The sequence below is a fragment of the Mus caroli genome, chromosome 2 (assembly GCF_900094665.2).
Source record: "Mus caroli chromosome 2, CAROLI_EIJ_v1.1, whole genome shotgun sequence".
NCBI classification, from domain to species: Eukaryota; Metazoa; Chordata; class Mammalia; order Rodentia; family Muridae; genus Mus; species Mus caroli.
Window position 1 is genome coordinate 107,014,102 of NC_034571.1, and position 20,003 is coordinate 107,034,104.

The window sequence follows — 20,003 nt, forward strand, 5'->3', positions numbered from 1 at the left end:
GAAGGGCAGGAAACACAAAGTGACACCAGAAAACTAGGGACAATGGCTATGATCATTATCTAGATTAAGGTGATAGTTTCAGGAGTACATACATGTGATAAATACAGAATGCATCAAATTGTACATTTTGAGCTTGTGTACTTGATGCCAATTTATATAAAGGCATTAAGATATGAATACTTCATAAATAATAATATCCAACTATGGATTCTCTATAACATATCAGTAGTACTATTCACTCTACAGAGGAGTTTCCTCTGACAGCTGGAGAGAACTCACCTGATGATAATGATGGGTAGTCTGTATCAGATGCATGTACATGTTGTACACAAAGTTCGCCATCTGGGGCATGTTCTTAATTACCTGCACTTCATGGGGTGGTCTCTCTCCATTCTAGAAGACAGCAAAGAGAAAGAGAAGTGTCTAGTGAATAAAACCCACCACAGCTGCCATTTCAGCATAAGCCCATTTCTGAATCTGTAACAACTGCTAGAGTATGGAGGTCATGAAATCCAACGCCAGAGCCCAGAAACTACCTCATAAAATTCAGAGAAATGAAAGACAGCACACTGCACAGTCATCAGGTTTTAATTCATCTTTGGGCTGGTAAGTAAACTAAGAATTTTCGTATGTGAACTAATATCAAGGAATAAGATGAGACCTCACGAGTAGAGGAACTAGATCAGCATGGTCTAAAGGCAACAATTTCCACCAGTGTCTAGAATCCAGAGAGGACCTACAATGTTTCAGAATGAAAATACAAGAACCATTTCTCCTATTTATATTTTCTGAAGCATGAGATGTTAACATTTATTATTATTAACATGTAGCTATCAGCCATGGATGTAATATTCAAATCCCTGTTTTTAAGCTCTGCAGCATCTGTCCGGTTCTGCTGAGACACTGTTGCAGCACAGACCCCTCACCTGCACCACCCTGAGAGCTAGATTCTGTGGTCTGCAGTGGGATGAGGGGACTTTCATGGATTTAAAATTGCTGAGAAAGATCTCTCTAGCAGTAAAACAGCAAAGCAAGTGAAGGAAACAGATCTGTTCTTCTCTTTCAGTCACCTTGACAATTGATAACTTTCCTATTTGTAATCACTGATCATACATAAAATCTTTTTACTGTAGGGATTGATGTGGAAGTGTATCAATATAAAGACAAGTTTTCCAGGAAAAAAAGGACCCCACCTTATAGTAGCTGGCATGTAATGCTAAGTCTATAAAAGACCCTAGGGAGAGCTGCACGGGAGGCATCCGAGTGGCATCAAAGCTTTGCGATGCTGTTCCACAGCCCTCCCACCCTTCCCTCCTGCTTTCTCTCTCAATGGCTTTTCTTAAAAATGAAACAAACAGACAAGCAATCAGAAATGTCTTTAAAGAGAAATAGTTAACATCACTACCATAGAACAAACACATCAAACTTATTTTGTTCATTTTAGAGGAGTGAAAAGTAGTTTTACTGAGTATATTTATAAAACTGTTTGTTTGTTTGATTATTGGAATTTCCTAGATCTCTGGGACATTTCATTAAGTGAAAAGAGCAGAACAGTGAAGTCTGCAGCTGGAAGAAAACAGCCACACTCAGAGCATGATCCAGTGTCTGCAGCTCTGGCAAGAGAAGTGTCAGAGAAGGAAGAGCCTGCAAAGAAGCAGGTGAGAAGGGAGAGAAGGGAGGGCGTGCAGCCCTGAGGTTGCACGTGTCTTCCCTGCCCCACCTCCCCAGAATGCAAGAACTGAGTCAGGTTACTCAGGTTACAGGCTGATGGGTGACAGGAGGTGCTGTGGGCTGATTAGAACATGGACCCTTGCTCCACTGCCTGCTTCTACCTACCTGATATATGGCAAATTCTAACATTTCTTACCCTCAGAAAGCTGCTGAGATCTAATGAGATAATGGATGTGCGCAGCTGACTCCAGATATATACTTTTATATAATTTGGTTCTTTGGTGTACAGAGCATTTCATATTAGTGACTGGGTATTCTCCCTAAAGTGGTCAAGTGGATGAGAACCCACTGTCCCTCTGGGGCATATTGCTCTACCCAGTGACAAAGGCCTACCTTTCTGGAGGTTGGGAAGGGTTCTGTTGGAATGATATGCAAATGCAGTGGGCGGGCAGTGAGCTGGCTGAAAGCAGGAGTCAGTTCAAAGCAGTTCTGGAAGAGGGACACTCGAGCGAAGATGTAAAGGCCAAGCCTGGCTCTTGACATGGCTACCACCAAGCGACGCACATCCCTTTAGGAAACAAAGTAATTAGGTTAAAATTAGTAATGTACATATGTAGCCCCTTTCCTTGTTTTTTATAATCTAGTGAATAGTCTCATTAAACTATTGTAATAAAATCCTTGAGAACGTAATAACAATAAAGCAAACCAATATATTGATCAGTAAACCAAGTGAGTGCTTCTTTGCTAACACCTTGTTAGTTATTGGGCATGCGTGCCCACATAGGAGACAAAATAACAACCAATGCACGGGTTTAAAAGATCCAAGGAGCCCTAGCAGAATCATACGGCTCAGGTCCAGCAACTGATGACTGCATAGTTATCTTCACTGTAACAGTCAACTGCTTTCACTTTTCTGCCAACAAATTCCCAGGCTCTATCAAGGAAAAATTTCCTTCTTAGAAAATTTACCAGTTTTATATATAGTAGAAATTTCTTTTGCTTCTTTTCAAATTCCTAATGTAGAGTTATGCAAAGATCCCAACTGGCAGTGTGTTAGCTTCTGGATGTGTGTGTGTACATGTATGTGTGTATATATATATATATATATATATGTATGTTTCTAGCTGGTAAGTGCTAGAATTCCTTAGCATTAGTTCTTCCACAGAAATAGAACAGAACATGTAAACAGTGCTGTCTAGGAAACAACGGAGCGGATCGGTGGAAGAAGGAAGTGCCTTTAGCTGTTCTTGACAAATCACTTTCCCACTGTGTGGTTTCCTCACATCCAAGAGGCTCCAGCTCTATCTCTATCTCAAGCAAATAGCACTGTCCAGGTCCTTGTGAACAGACATTTACCATAGTCTCTGGTATTGTAATGGCTAACAGGTTTTTACAAGTGTGGTCCCCATAGCCCAGGAGAAGAGTGGAATTGACCTTTTGGGTATATTTGGGTAAAGGCATCTTCCTAAATTACTTGAATGTGCCTCACACTGGGCTCCAAACTCACCGGTGGAGACTGTGGAAGCTGAATTGATTCCTGCATATCCAGAAGCTCGCACATTGATAAATAATAGAAGGATAAGGGTGTGTGGGATTAGGAAAGCTGTTGATGCGTGGCATACTGAAGTCACCTTTTGAGTCACCACCTAGTCATAAGCATTTTTAGTTTACAGAGACTTAGGCAGAGATCACTACAGAATTCAAGTTACTGAATTTTTTTAAAAAGGTGTATTTTCCTTGTACATATGTATGGGTGCTTTGTCTGAATGCATCTAAATGTAGACCTGGTACCTGCAGAGGAAGAAGAGGACATAACATTCAAGCATGCACACTTGGAGCTGAGAGGTCTAAGGTCAGCAGTAATGGCCACTCAGACAGTGGTTACGTCGGTTAGGGAAAGACCTAACAGTATGTCTGAGATGTTAATAAGCAAGAATAAGATAACTAACTGCTATCATTTTGCAACAATTTCTTAAAACACTTTTGTCTTTGGTTCCTCTTACATAAAGACTATCAGTCTAATAGAATCTGACCTAAACTCCGAAGAGATCTAGACTTAATGACAATTTATGAGCGCTTGGAGAACCTTCTCTTTATACCCATCGAATAAATTAAGACAATGAACTCTGGCTCGCCTGAGTTTTGCTAGTCAGTCACATGAGATGAAGATTTATATAAAACCAACGGCTGCTTTGTAATAAGAAGATATTACTCCCATAAATCTCTAGAACATAAATACATCACAAAAATGATAAAAATAGGTTATTGTTTGTTTGGACCATTCTTAATCCTGGGAGAACAAAGGGCTCCTTTATCCTCTTGTGAAGTGGAAAGACCGTGTGGAGAGGAAAGCCAGAAGCCTTACGCACTGAAACATGTCCCATAAGAGGCCCCTTCCTCTCTAGCTCCTTTGATTCGAACACTGTTTCTAACAGATCCAAGACAATCAAGATCCTCTGGCATAAAGTTCTCTCTGCACGTCACTGAATGTGAACAGTAGCTACACTTATTACAGTATGAGTCAAACCTGCAGTAGTAAGAGCAGTGATAAACCACATAAGGGGTCTGGTGTTATTCCTACAAAAAGTACTACAAGCTGCCATAATGATTAACTATAGCAATGAATCAAACCAGTCTAGAGCTACTTTGTCACTGAAGCTCACAACAGAAGCAGACAGTAAGCTTTAGTAAGCACACACAGACTGTATCCCACGTACCTCAGATGACCCACGGCCCTGGTCCGCACTAGCGAAAGGAGGATATAATCATTCTGCTGACCCTGGAATCTATCAACCGTTGTCACCTAGGGAACGAAGCAGGATGTGGTAGATTTTCAAAAGCATAGTAAGGCATTATCCTAACAAAGTATGAGAGGTAAGCATCTCTGCTTTAAAAGATCTCAGAAGAAACCCAACCCTATCAACTCTAACAAGTCAGTGAGTGTCGCTAAAGCAAGGTAAGCATCCTGGACCATGTCCTCCTGCAACTCCCACTCATGTTACAGACTCAGAAGGCAGGCTATGTTCAGCTTATTGAGTGGAGTTCCAAATACTCAAAAATATAGCAGAATATGCTCACATATTAATCAATGTGTGTCCCTACCATTTGTCCATAGCATTCTTGTCAAAGTGAAAAACGAACAAAAAAACAAACAAACTTCATAGCACTTTTTACTATGAAGGGAGGTTCATTAAGATTCTAGCCACTAATTTTAACTCTTAGGTCTTCATCCCTGCTCTATGAATTCAACAAAGCTTACTGCTTCCATGACATAAGTCACCATTTATGGTGCCTCTGATTTAAGGAAGTCTAGAAAACACTTCTTTGGAAGTGGGCTTCACAGAGGTATAATTTATGTACAATGAGTTCTGACAACATATACTCCCATATACTCCCACACAACCACTACATCCACAATGCCTACCACCTCATGCCTTGTTGTGTCCAAGCAGGCAACCTCCAGCTCCAGGCAGTGCCTCATCTACTTTCCTTATTTCCTGCAGGCTCTGCACACACACAAACGTAGAACCATAAAGTCTTAAAGGCAGTTTCTGTCAATAGCATGAGGCTTCCGTGGCTTTTCCATGTTGTACAGAGATGGTTGCTCTGTCCTGCTGCTCAGCAGCCAGGCTCCCATCAATGAATGTGCCTGTTAATGGACACTAGATGTCCGTTTACTCTAGGGGTATTTAAAATAAAGCTGCATTGAATACTGGCTGCAATATTGTTTGTGGACATGTTTTCATTGCAGAAAGCAGAACTGTGGGGCTTTGTTCGTGTATGCATGACTTCATGAGCTGTTAAACTACTTTACAAAGTTTCTGATTCAATTTATATACTCACCAGTGATACTCCAGTCCCCAAGTTCCAGCTGCTGCATTGCCTGACATTTTTACAATTTTACCCATTCTCTTGATGTGCAGAACTATCATACTGCATTTTTTTAAAAAAAATTATTTTATTTTTTATTCAGGATCTCATATAGCCCAAGCTGCATCAAATTTGCTATATAACTGGGGAATGCCTTTAACTTCTGATCTTCTTGCCTCCTCCTTACCTGAGTTGGGCTTACAGGCATGCACCACAGCGCTGAGTTTAAGTGGTGCTGAGCATGGCACCCAGGACCTAACGCAGACTAAGCAAGCACTCTAGACTGAACTGCATCCCCCTCCCTTACTCTGTTTCCATTTACAGCTTCCTGACAGCTAATGATGGGGAAGACAAAATTACAGGAAAGGGATGCTTTATTGACTACTTGTAGGTCTTGTATGAAAGATGTCCAATTCACTTGCTCATTTGATATTAGTCTGTCTTACCTAACACAGCCTTCTACAATCATAAAAACTGACATTCTGAATTAAGTCTCTGGTTCTCCTGTACAGATACTGCCATCCTGGACCTTCTAGAAAGTTTGTCTGTCAGACAAAGTGGAGCAATATAAACAACATAGGGTAAATGCAAACTGCAAACTTTTCCTTGACAAAAAGATGACTATGAAAACATATACATTCATAAACCTACCTTGTTTGGCCTTCCAATCAGTGGATTATTTCCACAGCGCCTATTGATGATGTCCCGAATCAGGTGCTTCTGTCCATTGTAGGTTGTCAGAATACTGATCTTGTCTGCAGGGTAACCAAGCAAGCACATGTACATGAAGAGTGCCACAACATACTCTGCCTCTCCAAGGTTCTGTAATGCAAACACAGCCACAGAATACATTAACTCCCCTTTGGTTCTACTTCGTAAAGTGGCTTACCTATCCATCAATTACTTATTTTGAGTATACCTTAAGTGAAAACTTAATAGGTGGATATTTCTGATAAGTTGAAGGGTAGTCTTATTCTAGGTTAATATTGATAAAACCTTGATGTTTGTAATATGAGACATACAGTTATCAAATAAGAGGCCACAATCATCAGGATATATAGTCCCTATAATGTACTATAACTGCAGCTGTTCCAACCAATATAATATGAAGGGGTAAACCATCAAAGGAGCCTGTACAGTATCCAGTCTAACTGGCTGAAGATCTAGCAGTGTTACAGCTGACCGCACTGTGCAGAGGCTTTCCTAGCCTCTCATGCTTCCTGATCTTTCTGTGACTTTGTTTCTTTGTCTTCCTGTTGCCACCTGCACTGGACTCACCTAGGTGAGAAGATGTGCTCTCAAACTGGTAATCTGGCCTACTGCTAAATGAGAAATTCTGGTTAAAGATGGGTGACAGAAAGCACAAAAGCAAGGGCTTTGCTGAACTTCAAAGTAAGAAATCTGATGCCGAGCTATTTAATCCAGCTCCGTGGAGACTGAGTTCAGCCAGGAGATGGGAAAGTAAAGCAAGAACACAGCACATGATGGAAAGCAAAATACAAAGATAAGAAGCTAGGCAAAGGCAAGAGGAAAATTACTGGATGGACTTCAGAGACACCATTTATATCCAGGTTCCTGATGACAGACAGTCTCAATTTTCTCTTTCATTTAAATTCTCTAGTTCTTTGGAAGACAGGAGACAAGAGAAGTCACATGACTGTGTAAATCTCCATTTTCTATATTGGTAGCAAAACACATTTATCCAAGGATCAGCTCTAATATAGATAAAAGAACAAACCAGGGACCATGAAAATGACCTTATATAATAAATGCTAAGGCTGAATTAAATCCAGTTTTGAGGATTCAGGTATTTTGGGCAAGATTAATGTACTGAGTTCTCAGCAAATAGAAACCAGTCTTATGTGAGCAATGAAGACTGGTTAATTCGGGGTGCTGCCTGAGTCTGGTGTGAAGTTTAACAGTAAAAAGCGTATTTTGATAAATACTTTAGAAGCTGGGCCACATCAGTCATGGTTGCTTCAACTTAGGGACTTTTAGTAACATCCCATCTATTCTCCTCTCAGACACTAATTTTTAAACATGTATTACTTAAACATACAGTGGTCACATTTGGACAGATAAGATTTTAATACTTCAGAAATACATTTAACAAAAACAATAATCATTGAGAATGCCCTTATTTCTTGACATACTGAAACCTCACCCAGAGACAGAATCAACAAATAAGGAAATAGATGAGTAACTTGGATAATGTTTCAGGGCAACACTGTCATGTAGATCAGGCAGGTACTCGGAAACATTAAGTAATGAAGCCATCAGGAGTCAATAAACCAACTCCCAAACTACCCTCAAAGGCAGCTATCAGGAAATGTGTGTCTATGTTGAATAAGACTCTAAATGACTTACCATTTAAAGGTCATATTTGTTTCTAGGCTGCAAGTATATGAGAGAGTAACTTAAATATTTGAAATATAACAGGAAAAATTTAATCTGATAGCTATTTAAATTACCTCTAAAATAATGTGTAGTGAAAATATTTCAGTATAATGTCTTTACAAACTCATCCAACTTCTTGTTTGATACTAGGAGTGAGAACAGTGCTTTGAGTACATATGACAATTAATGCGGAAATTATTTTCCTACTAGAACTGCAGGAACCCAGGAGTCTATTCTCCCCACATCTGCTTCACCATCAAGTTCTGTCTGATTTAGTGATTTACTACTGCTAGGAAGTCACTCATTTTTCTCTAGGTGAAGTATTTTCCTTTATTGTGTTTTTCTGCTGGGTTAATAGTTTAAATTTACTCATAGAGCCTAGAAGAAGTCACCAGATCCTCTGGAATTAATATTATGTTCCACTGTTCAGCTGTCTTGTGGGTGGCCTGGTCCTCTGCAAGATCAGCAAGTGCATCTAACTGCTGAGCCATCTCTCTGGAATACTCTTTTTTTTAAAGCAACTGAGTTCTCTATATAGATTTTAGTAAGACTTTTCAGTATATTGTTTTTTATTTATATATTTTTTCTCAAATTAAGTTTTTTTAAAATTATTTTTGATTCAACAAGGAAGCCCTTCCTTACCTTATTACAAACTTGACAATATTTGCTTTTCCTACTTTCTACTGAGTTTAGTTATTCTCTGTGTCTCTTTGATCCACCTGAAAATGATGGCTTTTGAGTCGTGAGGAAAGGCTGCAATCTTTCTTTTTCCTGGTAGCTGATCACATGGCTCAGCACTGCTGAATTCCATAGTACTTCAGCCAGGCATATACAAGATAAACTCCAAAGCCGCATGCTGTCTTACCTGGTAGAAGTAAGGGTTAGGCTCCGACTCTCCCACGCCCTGAAAGTCTTCCACGTTGATGAGCTGGAAGTCATACAGCAGGCCTGCGTTGGCTGTGCTGAACTCTGGCAGGAGCTGCACATGGGGCAAATTCCCTAGGTTTTTGTAGCGCCAGTTGTAGAGATTACACAAGCTGCCCCAAGACAAAGACCCCAAACACAAAGATTAACAAGATGGGACCCTTCAGTATACACAAGGACATTCCAAGGAACCACACTGTTTCAGTTTTAGTGGCCAAACTTAGTCCCTAAATACGATGATTAATACTTTGGAAACTTTAGGCTCCTTGCTCCAAGTAATCAAAAGATAGGGGATTGAAGATGTTCCAAAGCTGACAGCTCTCCTGTGCTCCCGTGTAAACTACTGCTACGTCATAAACTACAGAGCCAGGAAGGCCTGTAAGCGGAGACACAGGAGGACTTGTGAAGTGGCTGGCTTTCCTTATAACATTAAGAATCAGTGTCTTGGGGGCTGGTGAGATGGCTCAGCAGGTAAGAGCACCCGACTGCTCTTCCAAAGGTCCTTAGTTCAAATCCCAGCAACCACATGGTGGCTCACAACCATCCATAATGAGATCTGACTCGCTCTTCTGGTGTGTCTGAAGACAGCTACAGTGTACTTACATATAATAAATAAATAAATCTTTAAAAAAAAAAAAAGAGTCAGTGTCTTCCCCTTGTTCACTTTTGCTTTAGGTTTTATCATTACGTTCCGTTGTGTCTTGAAGAGAGGATAAAGCGAATCCTTTTCAGTCACTTAATATCAATTTAATGAAGAAAACAATTCATTTGGTCAGTATACAGATTTGTAGAGAAAAGTGCCTAGGTTTGTAGAGGAGGCTAAAACTTTATGTAACAGATCTTTCAGGGAACCTATACTCTTGACTTGGAGTAACTCCTCACCTTGCCCTGGCTCTCCCTTGAGCATCAAGGTCCACAGTAGGAACTCCAACCCGGACGAAGCGAGTGAAAAGAGACTGCTCCATATTGGAATACTTCTGAAAGGCCATGTTCTTAATGACGGGGGGCAATTGGTGGTGATCACCAATCATAATCCACCGTTTCAATCGGCTGAATCCGTCTTGAGGATTCTAGAAACGAAATGGGAGGAAGCACCAAAGTAGTTTAATTAATACATTAGGGACGGTTTCTAGCTCACCACACACAAGAACTGTTCATCAGACGACATCATGAACTTACAGATTCCCAACCTTCAGCAGCTCTGTAAAGAAGCCCACTGAATTTACACAATGGGCTGGTACTGAAGCAAGGGTGCCAGTGCTCCTGACTGAGTGAAAAGCAGGACTGGGTGAAGGCCTTTAACAGGACAATCAGGACAATCAGAAGACACCTTGAAGGTGACGGTCACCCTTAAGCAAAATGTAAGCAGGAAGAAGCAAGGCCAGGGACAGAAGTGGGAAGATGCCAAAGTGAACACTGGTATTACAAGTATGCCAAGAAGTTCTGAGGGGGAGCTCGAGAGTAAAAACCATCAAGAGCTTCATATACTAACTTCAGTTCCTTACTCTACATGACCCCTTGTCCAGGAACTCTATCTTACATTGGATATAATACACATTAACTTTTATATGATAGCTTATAAAGGCAAGTTTGATAACTAAACTTATCTGTAGATTAAGTGGGCTTGAGTCTTGTATTGATAATTCCATATTTTGTTTGTAATGCTTCAATAGTAAAGAATGTTGTATAACAAGAAACATTCTTAAAATAACACTACTTGGTTTTAAAATTTAGTCACATAATTACAAAAAGCAATGTATGCATGGAACACTAGAAATATCTGTAGAAACAACTCTAACAAAAGACAAAAGAACTCATCTTCCTCCCAAATTACCTAATAATATAATTTTCCTATTTGAAAGTCATCTTTTTAAAACTATGTTGTAGATATAAACCATGGATTTTTTTATTTTTACTTTTTTTTTTTTTTGAGACAGGGTCTCACTATGTAGCTCTGACTGTCCTGGAACTCACTTTGTAGATCAGGCTGGTCTTGAACTCACAGAGTTCCAACTACTTTGGCCTCCTGAGTTCTGGAATTAAAGCAACTATGCCTGGCTTAAACCATGAATGTTTAAATAGTGTGCCCAAAGGGAATACAGAGCCATGCATAGATCCGAGGAAGCTTTTTCAGGCTGCAAATGGAACAGCAAACAGTGAGTCAGGAGAGCATGGAATCAGGACAATCAGTACCCTAAGTGTAGCCAGGATGCCCATGGATTCTTAATGATTTCTCTCCCCTTTATTTCTTACCTGCAGAAGTAGAGGGATAAAGGTTTCTATCTCCAGAATCTGAGCAGCCTCTTCCATTAAAATGTTGTCATACTGAAAAAGAAAACCTTGTCAAAGAGTAGCTAAAAAGCCAAGCAATTATCACCTTAAGCAAAATAGTGGTCAAAAAGCCTTAGTAATTTTGTACTAAGACAGCAATGAACTCTGCAAATAAGTTCGCAGCCTGATTAATTTCCAGTTGATGTCCTTAACCTCAAGAGTCCCAACATCATCTATGGCAAGAGGAGCTCATGGCAGTTTCACATTGGTTCTTTCCAGTTTAGTTCTCCACATTCTTTACAGGCTAGTCAGATCGACTGTACACATGGTCATTTTCCTTAGTCTTATTACCACAATAATCCACTTCCACCTCAAACTTGGATCTCAGACACTGCCAGAGTCTATCATATTACCTTCAAGCTGGCTCTGAGTTTATTCTCTAGGGTCCACTCTCTAGAGCCACCATTACTAAGGGCTGGGGAATCTCCACCATTCCCTTCCTGCTCTAAGCCACTGACAGTCAAAAGATTATCATGTTGTTTCAACTCTTCAAATTCTTTTATGGAAAAAAAAGATCCTTAGACATGACCTACTCAAAGAAGTTGTGGTTTTTCTAAAGTACATCTATTTATAAGATTTAAAAGTTTTAAGTTTTAAAACTTAAAACTTAAGGCGAGGCATTGCAGCACACAGCTTTAATTCCAGTATTCTGGAGACAGAGACAGGTGAATCTCTATGACTTTGAGATTAGCCTGGTGTGTACATAGCAAGTTCCAGGCCAGCCAAGGCGACATAGCAAGACCTTGTCTCAACAAACAAACCAAAATTTAAAATATTAAAAAAAAAAAAAAAAAACGTACCTGCATGGAATAACTTTAGAGCTTATCACTTTAAGTATTGGAAAAGATCAGCAAAATTTTGATAAGCAATATTTTTAGACCTCATACAAAGCTATACACAAAACAAGCTACAAATTCTAGTATTGACTATACTGATATCTTTTGCTATTAAATTCATATAATTTAATATCAAATTTTATATACCCACAGATATATATTAGTCCCAAGAAGAAAATATTCAGGTGAAAATTCTCACGAGTATTTTGCAGAACTGACAAGGTCACACTTGGGTAAGTTTGCACTACGCATTACTCAGATAGTGTATCTGCCCTGCCCTACAGCTGGGAAACCTTCTCTCTAAGATAACAAGCATTCTATCACCTTGCAATTACTTGGTCCTATCTTTCAGTGAGTTTATGTATCTTAAAGTTGTTAGCTACTTTCCTCAACAAATGAACTGCTGTCATGGCGTTCAAACCTGTACACAACTCTTTCTCCAACAACATACCAACCGGGTACACGTTTACAGATCTGTACTCTGGGGAGAGTTTTGGTTAGTTACTGGTTAATAGTGCCAAAGACTGAAAATTCAAACTTATTACTCAATTGTTATGCTCAACTTTAACTGAGTCATAAACATCAATCCTGCTCATATTTATTAGATATTAAGTTATTTTAATATCTCACTTGATGGCATAAATAAAATCATTCTACAACAGACAGACGATGGGAACTGGATGCATGTTTACTTTGTGAATAATGTTTATAGATAAATGTCTAGGGTGCATAGGACTGTGAAATATTACTTTCATAGCTTTTATATCTGTTTAAACAAGTGATACTCAGTAAAGATAAAACCTTAAGAATGATGGTCTGGTAAGACCATCAAGTGATTGATATTAATTGATGGACATATTACTCAAAAATTAAATTAGATTTAACTTCATTAATCATATAAATGTTACATTACCATCTACTTTTAAAGAGACCATTAAAGCAATTAATTATACATGAGACCTTTCATAAGAAGTGAACCAATCTAGATCATGACAAAAAGAAAGAAGTCAAGAAACAGAAACCTAATGAGGACATGAACTAAGGATTTACATCTTTACCTTGAAACCCAACTTGACCAAGTCGTGTCGTTTCAAGGCAGCATGAGTACATGTCATAGCAATGATTTTGGCTTCTTTCACCAAGAGGTATTTAGATCTGTCCAGTCCACTGCGAAGCAGCTCCGAGGCTCTGAACTCCTACAAAGTGAGGCCCAGAGACAACTTTAGCATTATAAAGTTTATGTGTATCCAGGCACAATCTGCCCAGTCAGACAATTCTTGAGAACATATATACACAATATATTACATAATTATTTATTATGTAATTATGCATTACTGATATAATACATAAACATAAGCCAAACCTAATGAACCATAAGAAAATACTAATACTAAAAGCTAAGGCTAGTGATTTACAATTCTTTTTGTTATTGGTACCCTGTGAGTTCAGATAAGAGGTCATATTCAAACTACAATCTGGACTTTTTTGTATATAAACTATTTTCATTATTAAAAAAAAAGAGCACTGAATAAAATACCAACCAGCAATATAGTTGCATTATTATATTGTCCCTGTAAGAAAAGAAAAACTATCTCATATATTCCTATCAAATAGTAAACAACTGGTTGTACAAATGACAAAGCCTAAAATGTCAGCCAGGGGATGAGCCAATGTAGACACTGGCAACAACAAGAAAGTCACTGTCACTCCTACTAGGAAGGATCAGAAGGAGCCATGGTGTTGGCAGAGCCCAGAGACTTGGGTTACCCCATCAGGGACTCGGCCCGTCTAACAGGAGCTAGAGGAACAGCGGAGATAAAACCAAAGCAGAATGAACTCTGCTTTGCTAAACTCTGGTTTGTCTCTTCTCAACTCCTACCATATCTCTCAGGATCTGCTTAATTCAGCTAAAAGTCAGCTGACATAGAATATTGAATCTGCAAGGACCAGTCTGAAGCTCAGCTGTGGCGGAGGATGGACTGGTACGACGATATCAGCTTTCCCCAGACTTGAAAATGACACACACCCACTTTATTTATTTTTTCTTAACACTTTGCTGTGTTTCTCAAATGATCTAAGCAAATAATTTAACTGATTCAAGTTAGATAGTATGTACCTCCTCTCTGTACTCCCCAAGAAGGCAGCTGCTACTATACATTGAGTAGTATAATTTTGATACTATAATTTTCAGTTATAAAATCATCATTATCCTATTGAGTCATCTACCTATCCGTAAGTTATCAATATTTATCAACTATGTGCTAGATACTAGGGGATGGGCTGGAAGCATATGTAGGGGATAGAAAAGATACAAAGTCCCTCTTCTGTGTACCTAGAGCGACACTTCTCCATACTCTTACTAAGGAAACAAGCCTGAAGATGGTGGCTTACAAGCCTGCTGCAATGAATGTTTGTCCTGGGGCTCCCTCCTGGATCTGCAGCAGAGCCTTCTCTATCTCTCTTTAGTTCACTTTCATATCAGGATCAAGCATCCTGGTTAATACAGGACCCTTACTTTGTGTCTACTGATCAACTAAGAAACAATTATCTCAAATTCCCATTCAAAGAACTATTGCTGAGTTTCCTGACAGAGAACTAGAGGTGTACCTCTGTTGGCAGAGTGCTTGCCGACTGCGCACAAAGCCTGGGGGTGGAGCCTTACTGCTGTATGAGCTGGTGTGGTGGTGTACACCTGCATACACCTGCCATTCCACTACTCAAGAGGCAGGGAGCAGAGGCCTAAGGTCATGTTCAGTTACACAATGAATTTGGTATAAAAAGGACACTATTTTCTTAAATTGTAGTATCGGATATGACTCATTTTAATTCTTGCTTATTTCTTAACTAAAAACTGTATCTGGCTGTGTGTGATAGTGCATGCCAGTACTTAGAAGGCAGAAGTGGGAAGACTTCTGTGAGTTTAAGCTCACCTGGGTCATGCAGAAAGCTAGGTCTAACAAAGTAATACTGTGCAGTCAGTCAGTCAGTCAGTCAGTCAGTCAGTCTGTCTGTCTATCTATCTATCTATCTATCTATCTATCTATCTATCTATCTATCTATCTATCTATCTATCTATCTATCTGTTTGCCTCTCTCTCTCTCACAAATATCTATCTATCTATCTATCTATCTATCTATCTATCTATCTATCTATCTATCTATCTGTTTGCCTCTCTCTCTCACACACACATACAGTAAATATTTTCAAAACTTTTTCTTAAATTAACAATTTGATTTGCAATATCTTACTATTTAATTTACCTCATTAAAAAGATAAACCAGAAACGTTTAAAGAAAGATGAAAACAAATTGAAAACCTTTACCTCAAGCTGGGTGAAGATTTTCTTAATGTGCCTGAAGCACCCTTCAGCGATTTCCATGTCTTCTTCATAAGATCTGCCTTTAAAGATGGGCTGAGGAGCATTGGCAAAATACTCATGGAAGGGGAAGAACGTGGCGACCTCTGCAGCGTCCGGGCAGGCACTCCCAGAGTTCTTCACTCTGCTCATGTATTCTTCCCAACGGGACATCACCTGCAGGAACAACTCAGGCTGTACCTTCCTGGCTGGATTATGCTTTAAATAAAGCTACAGGGAATCTAGAGAAAATGAGCTCAACAGGCTGAATCTAAAGTGGACTACTTTGCAAGACAGTGCATGTCTTGTTTGCTTCACAAACCCCATAAAATCTCATTTTGCATGCACTTGAGCGCTCTGTGCAGCCACTGATAAGATTAATCCCATTCTCTCAAATTCATTAAAAATTTCAAGTTTAGATCATTTCAAAAATATACAAACAGCCTTACTCCAATGAGAACAAGTTACATGAAGCCTACACTATTTGATTATTCCTAATTCACTTAATTAATAATGCAAAGGACTTGCCATTTATTCATTTATGTGGTTTCCTGCTTCTCAATAGTTTTCATGCTTAGAAAAGTAATCTTAACAAAGTCACAGCTGTAAATTAATTCTAAGAGATACTTTATTTATGGGTACTAGAGAGAACAATATGCTTTCCCTTGTTAGTTGATAAATGACATCATAGAATTCTGTCTTTGTATTTTGCTATGACTGAGTAGGTAGAATATTTAGTTACATTCCTATAATGAGTGAGGGGGAGGGATATACAAATAGTAAGGAGTAAGGAAAATGACTTCAAAGGCAGCAATCTTGGATTTAGCTTGGAGTTGTTTACAAAGAAAACAGAACCATAAAACCAAACCACAGGGCCTGGTGAGATGGCTCAGGGTAAAGGTGCTTGTCACCAAGCCTGCGACCCGGGCTGAATTGCTGGAGTCCACAGTGTGAAAAGGGAGAACCAACTCCACAAAGCTGTCTGCACACACAAAGTAAACAGGAAAAGGCTGCAACCGCTGAAGTAATAATAAAAACAAAGGGTATTCATAATAGTTTTGGAAATGCCAAATATTTTAAAGTATGAAAACAACAATAACCTTTCAAGAGCGATCTCTAGGACGCGAACTACTCTCCTTCTAAGACAAGTACCATGAAGTCTCCTTTAAAGCCCTCTAGGCGTACCTGATACAAGAAGAAATAGCCCGCAGTTTCACAGGTATACGAAGCATCTCCGGGAACCCCCAGACTCTTTTGTAACCGTTTGACTTCTTCTAAAAGTTCGATTCTTCGAGCTAGGACATAATTAACTCTTCCATACCTAGAATTGTCAGACAGGTAAGAAGGCAAATCTGTAGTGAAAAGGCTTTGAAAAAAATCTATCTATCAAAGACAGAATTTAAGAGAGCATAATCGAAACTCTAAATGACCACAGAGAAAGAAAAAAGCAGGAAGACCAATTTAATTATGAGTGGTTGATAAGTAAACTATAAGTAGTATATTTTGGGCCACATCACAAAAAAGTTATTTAAAGTATAACTGAAGGCAAAGTGCTTGTATGCAAACATGTTAGCAGTCTGAGTAGAAAGAAAAGTCAAGCAAGCAAGCAGTCAGTTTTTTGTACATATAAAACTTCCCATATGTTACAGTATATTCTGGAGCAGACCAGTAGGCTAGAACACAGAGTGGACAGGTGGGGTACTCTGTACAGTACTGTCCTGCTCAAAGTGTCATAAGAGCAGAATGTTTCAAAGTCTGAAAATGCACTCTATGTTATCTGCAGTTTCTAGTGTGGGGTCTAGAACTCAAACCTAGCAGGATCAGAAATCCTGCTGGGTGAGAGAGAACAGAAGTTTGCATCTGTAAGTGGGAGCCACCAGCGCCCCACCTCCACTGCTCCATGCTCATCAGCGGCCTTATTAGAGGAAACCCTATGGGAAGAGTTCACAGCTATCACCAGGCCATCCAACCCAAGAAACTACAGCCTCACTGGCTGACACCGTGCTGTTCTCTCTGTGTAACACGCTAGCTTCTTATATACTTGGTGATTTCTGTAATAAGCACACCATGCCTGCACTTTCAGTTCAACAGACTGAGCAGGGGACACCAGAACTGTCCGAAGGAAATTTGATTATCCATGCCTCTTTTTTTGGTATTTACCTAATAAGAGGCAAAAGGCTAAAAGTTCTTTTGTGCGTGTGCCATCATTACCACTGCTGTCTTACCTGCTAAAGTCTTTCTCTGTCTCTAGCTCTTCTTCTCCATGACCCAGACGCAGGAGATGGCGCTCATCAATGTCTAAAGCCATGATTTTTTCAAACAACTGGTTCAGAGCCTGGTCAGTAAGGCAAACAGATGGCAATGAGTCTAAAAGACATATTAAATTCTTTGAAATAGAACAAAGACTAGTCCCTAGGTAGATAGACTAATACGTAGATATAAAACAGTCAGAAGAAAGCAGGTTTAACATTCAGCCTTTTAGAAACTTTACCAAGATTATATTTAATATTGACTGCTTGCATTTGCATTATGTATTCTTGCCCAAGACTATCTGAAAACTATAAAACCATCACTACCTTAAATGTCTCTGTCTAATTTATAGACTGCAAGGCATTGGTTCCAGGGCTAGTTTCTCCAAGTGGCGATGGTTCCTAAGATTATAAACTGTGCTGAGGTTCACTTCACCCAGCCGTATTCCAAGGGCTGGAGAGAATGGGAAACAATCCAGCAACTGCAAACGGCAGCGAGATAGCTGAGCACAGAACATGAGTGCGAGCGTAGATTCATAGAGAGGGCCTGAGAAAGAGACAGAGCATCCTCTGGATGGCTTTTCCTTCAGTCTCTGCTCTACACTGTATCTCCATATTTGCTCCTGTGAGTATTTTGTTCTCTTTCTAAAACTGAAGCACCCACATTTTTGTCTTCCTTCTTCTTGAGTTTCGTGTGGTTTGTGAATTGTATCTTGGGTATTCCAAGCTTCTGGGCTAATATCTACTTATCAGTGAGTGCATACCATGTGTGTTCTTTTGCGACTGGGTTACCTCACTCAAGATGATATTTTCTAGTTCTATCCATTTGCCTAAGAATTTCATGAATTCATCGTTTTTAATAGCTAAGTAGTACTCCATTGTGTAAATGTACCACATTTTCTGTATCCATTCCTCTGTTAAAGGACATCTGAGTTCTTTCCGGCTCCTGGCTATTATAAATAAGGCTGCTATGAACATAGTGGAGCATCTGTTCTTATTACATGTTGGAGCATCTTCTGGGTATATGCCCAGGAGTACAAACCCAGACACTATTGCGGATGCCAAGAAGTGCATGCTGAAAGGAGCCTGATATGGCTGTCTCCTGAGAGGCCCTGTCAGAGCCTTATAAATACAGTGGTGGATGCTCACAGCCAACCACTGGACTGAGTATGGGGTCCCCAATAGAGGAGTTAGGGAAAGGACTAAAGGAGTTGAAGGGCTTTGCAACCCCATAGGAAGAACAACAATATCAACCAACCAGACCTCCCAGAAACTAAGCTATCAACAAAGGAGTACACATGGCTCCAGCTGCATATGTAGCCTTGTCATGTATCAATGGGAGGAGAGGTTCTTGGTCCTATGAAAGCTCGAGATAGATGTTCCAGTGTAGGTGACTTGAGGGTGGGAAGGTGGGAGTGGGTGGGTGGGTGAATGGAGGAACACCCTCATAGAAGCAGGGGGAGGGAGGATGGGATAGGGGGTTTCTGAGAGGGGGAGAAACCAGGAAAGGGGCTAACATTTGTAATGTAAATAAAGAAAATCCCATTAAGAAAGAAAAAGAAAGAAAGAAAGAAAGAAAGAAAGAAAGAAAGAAAGAAAGAAAGAAAGAAAGAAAGAGCATCCTCAGCTCTCAGGCCCAAAGTCCGGCTCTCTCTCCAGTGAGCAGGCAGCATTTGTTGCCACAGCATGCTCTGACAGAAACCATTTGGAGCTCACTTCTTTCTACTGCTGAAATGTCCATCTTAACTGTTCTCTCAAATTCTAATATTTACTCTTCAACCTCTGTGGTTAGGAAAATGTTTTGTAGAAAGGCAAAAATTTTGAAGAAAAAAAAAAAGTAAAAGTAAAAGTTTCACAACTTGGGAAGATAACACTAAATAAAGGCACCACTTATTTACAATATTTACCCCCTGGTTGGTCAGCATCCTTTCTCACCGCTCACAGTCCCGCCCTGCCCTAAGCTAGCGTACACATCCAGGCTCCATAATGTTCCATGCACCCTTTGCTGCCAACATTCTAGCAGCTTTAAGAAATGGAAGGCATTACTTTTTTTTTTTAATTTAAATTTCTCATTATTTAGCTTTTCACACTATTCAACACTCAGGACCCATCAATTGGACTGCATAGTATTATTTACTATCTGTACTAAAAATTAAGGCAGAAAATTTATGTTGTAAAGTCAGAATATCATCCATATTTTCTTTTGAGATGGAAAAGTTGTTGGGGGCGTACTTAGACAGGACAGTCAAGTGACAACCTGAGAAACAAAGCAGTTAACAAGTCAAATGAAAACAGGCTGTGTGACTGCAACTCCACACTGTCACCACACTGACAGAATTGAGGGTCATCTGAATGTCAAAGGCGACATGA

The 20,003-nt window shown here is 39.6% G+C and overlaps 1 protein-coding gene across 1 annotated transcript in view; it reads right to left on the reverse strand.

Annotated features, from left to right (window-relative positions):
- The window catches only part of Aqr (aquarius intron-binding spliceosomal factor), a 76,141-nt gene that overhangs the window by 2,590 nt on the left and 53,548 nt on the right, over positions 1-20,003 (reverse strand). Inside the window, exons 24-34 of the mRNA XM_021182080.2 lie at positions 17,610-17,719; positions 16,570-16,705; positions 15,352-15,561; positions 13,088-13,225; positions 11,116-11,187; positions 9,745-9,932; positions 8,804-8,975; positions 6,193-6,363; positions 4,389-4,474; positions 2,065-2,239; positions 280-393 (exon numbers count right to left, since the gene is read on the reverse strand). Of these exons, the coding sequence (XP_021037739.1) occupies positions 280-393; positions 2,065-2,239; positions 4,389-4,474; positions 6,193-6,363; positions 8,804-8,975; positions 9,745-9,932; positions 11,116-11,187; positions 13,088-13,225; positions 15,352-15,561; positions 16,570-16,705; positions 17,610-17,719 (1,572 nt within the window). The remainder of the gene's footprint in view (positions 1-279; positions 394-2,064; positions 2,240-4,388; positions 4,475-6,192; positions 6,364-8,803; positions 8,976-9,744; positions 9,933-11,115; positions 11,188-13,087; positions 13,226-15,351; positions 15,562-16,569; positions 16,706-17,609; positions 17,720-20,003) is intronic.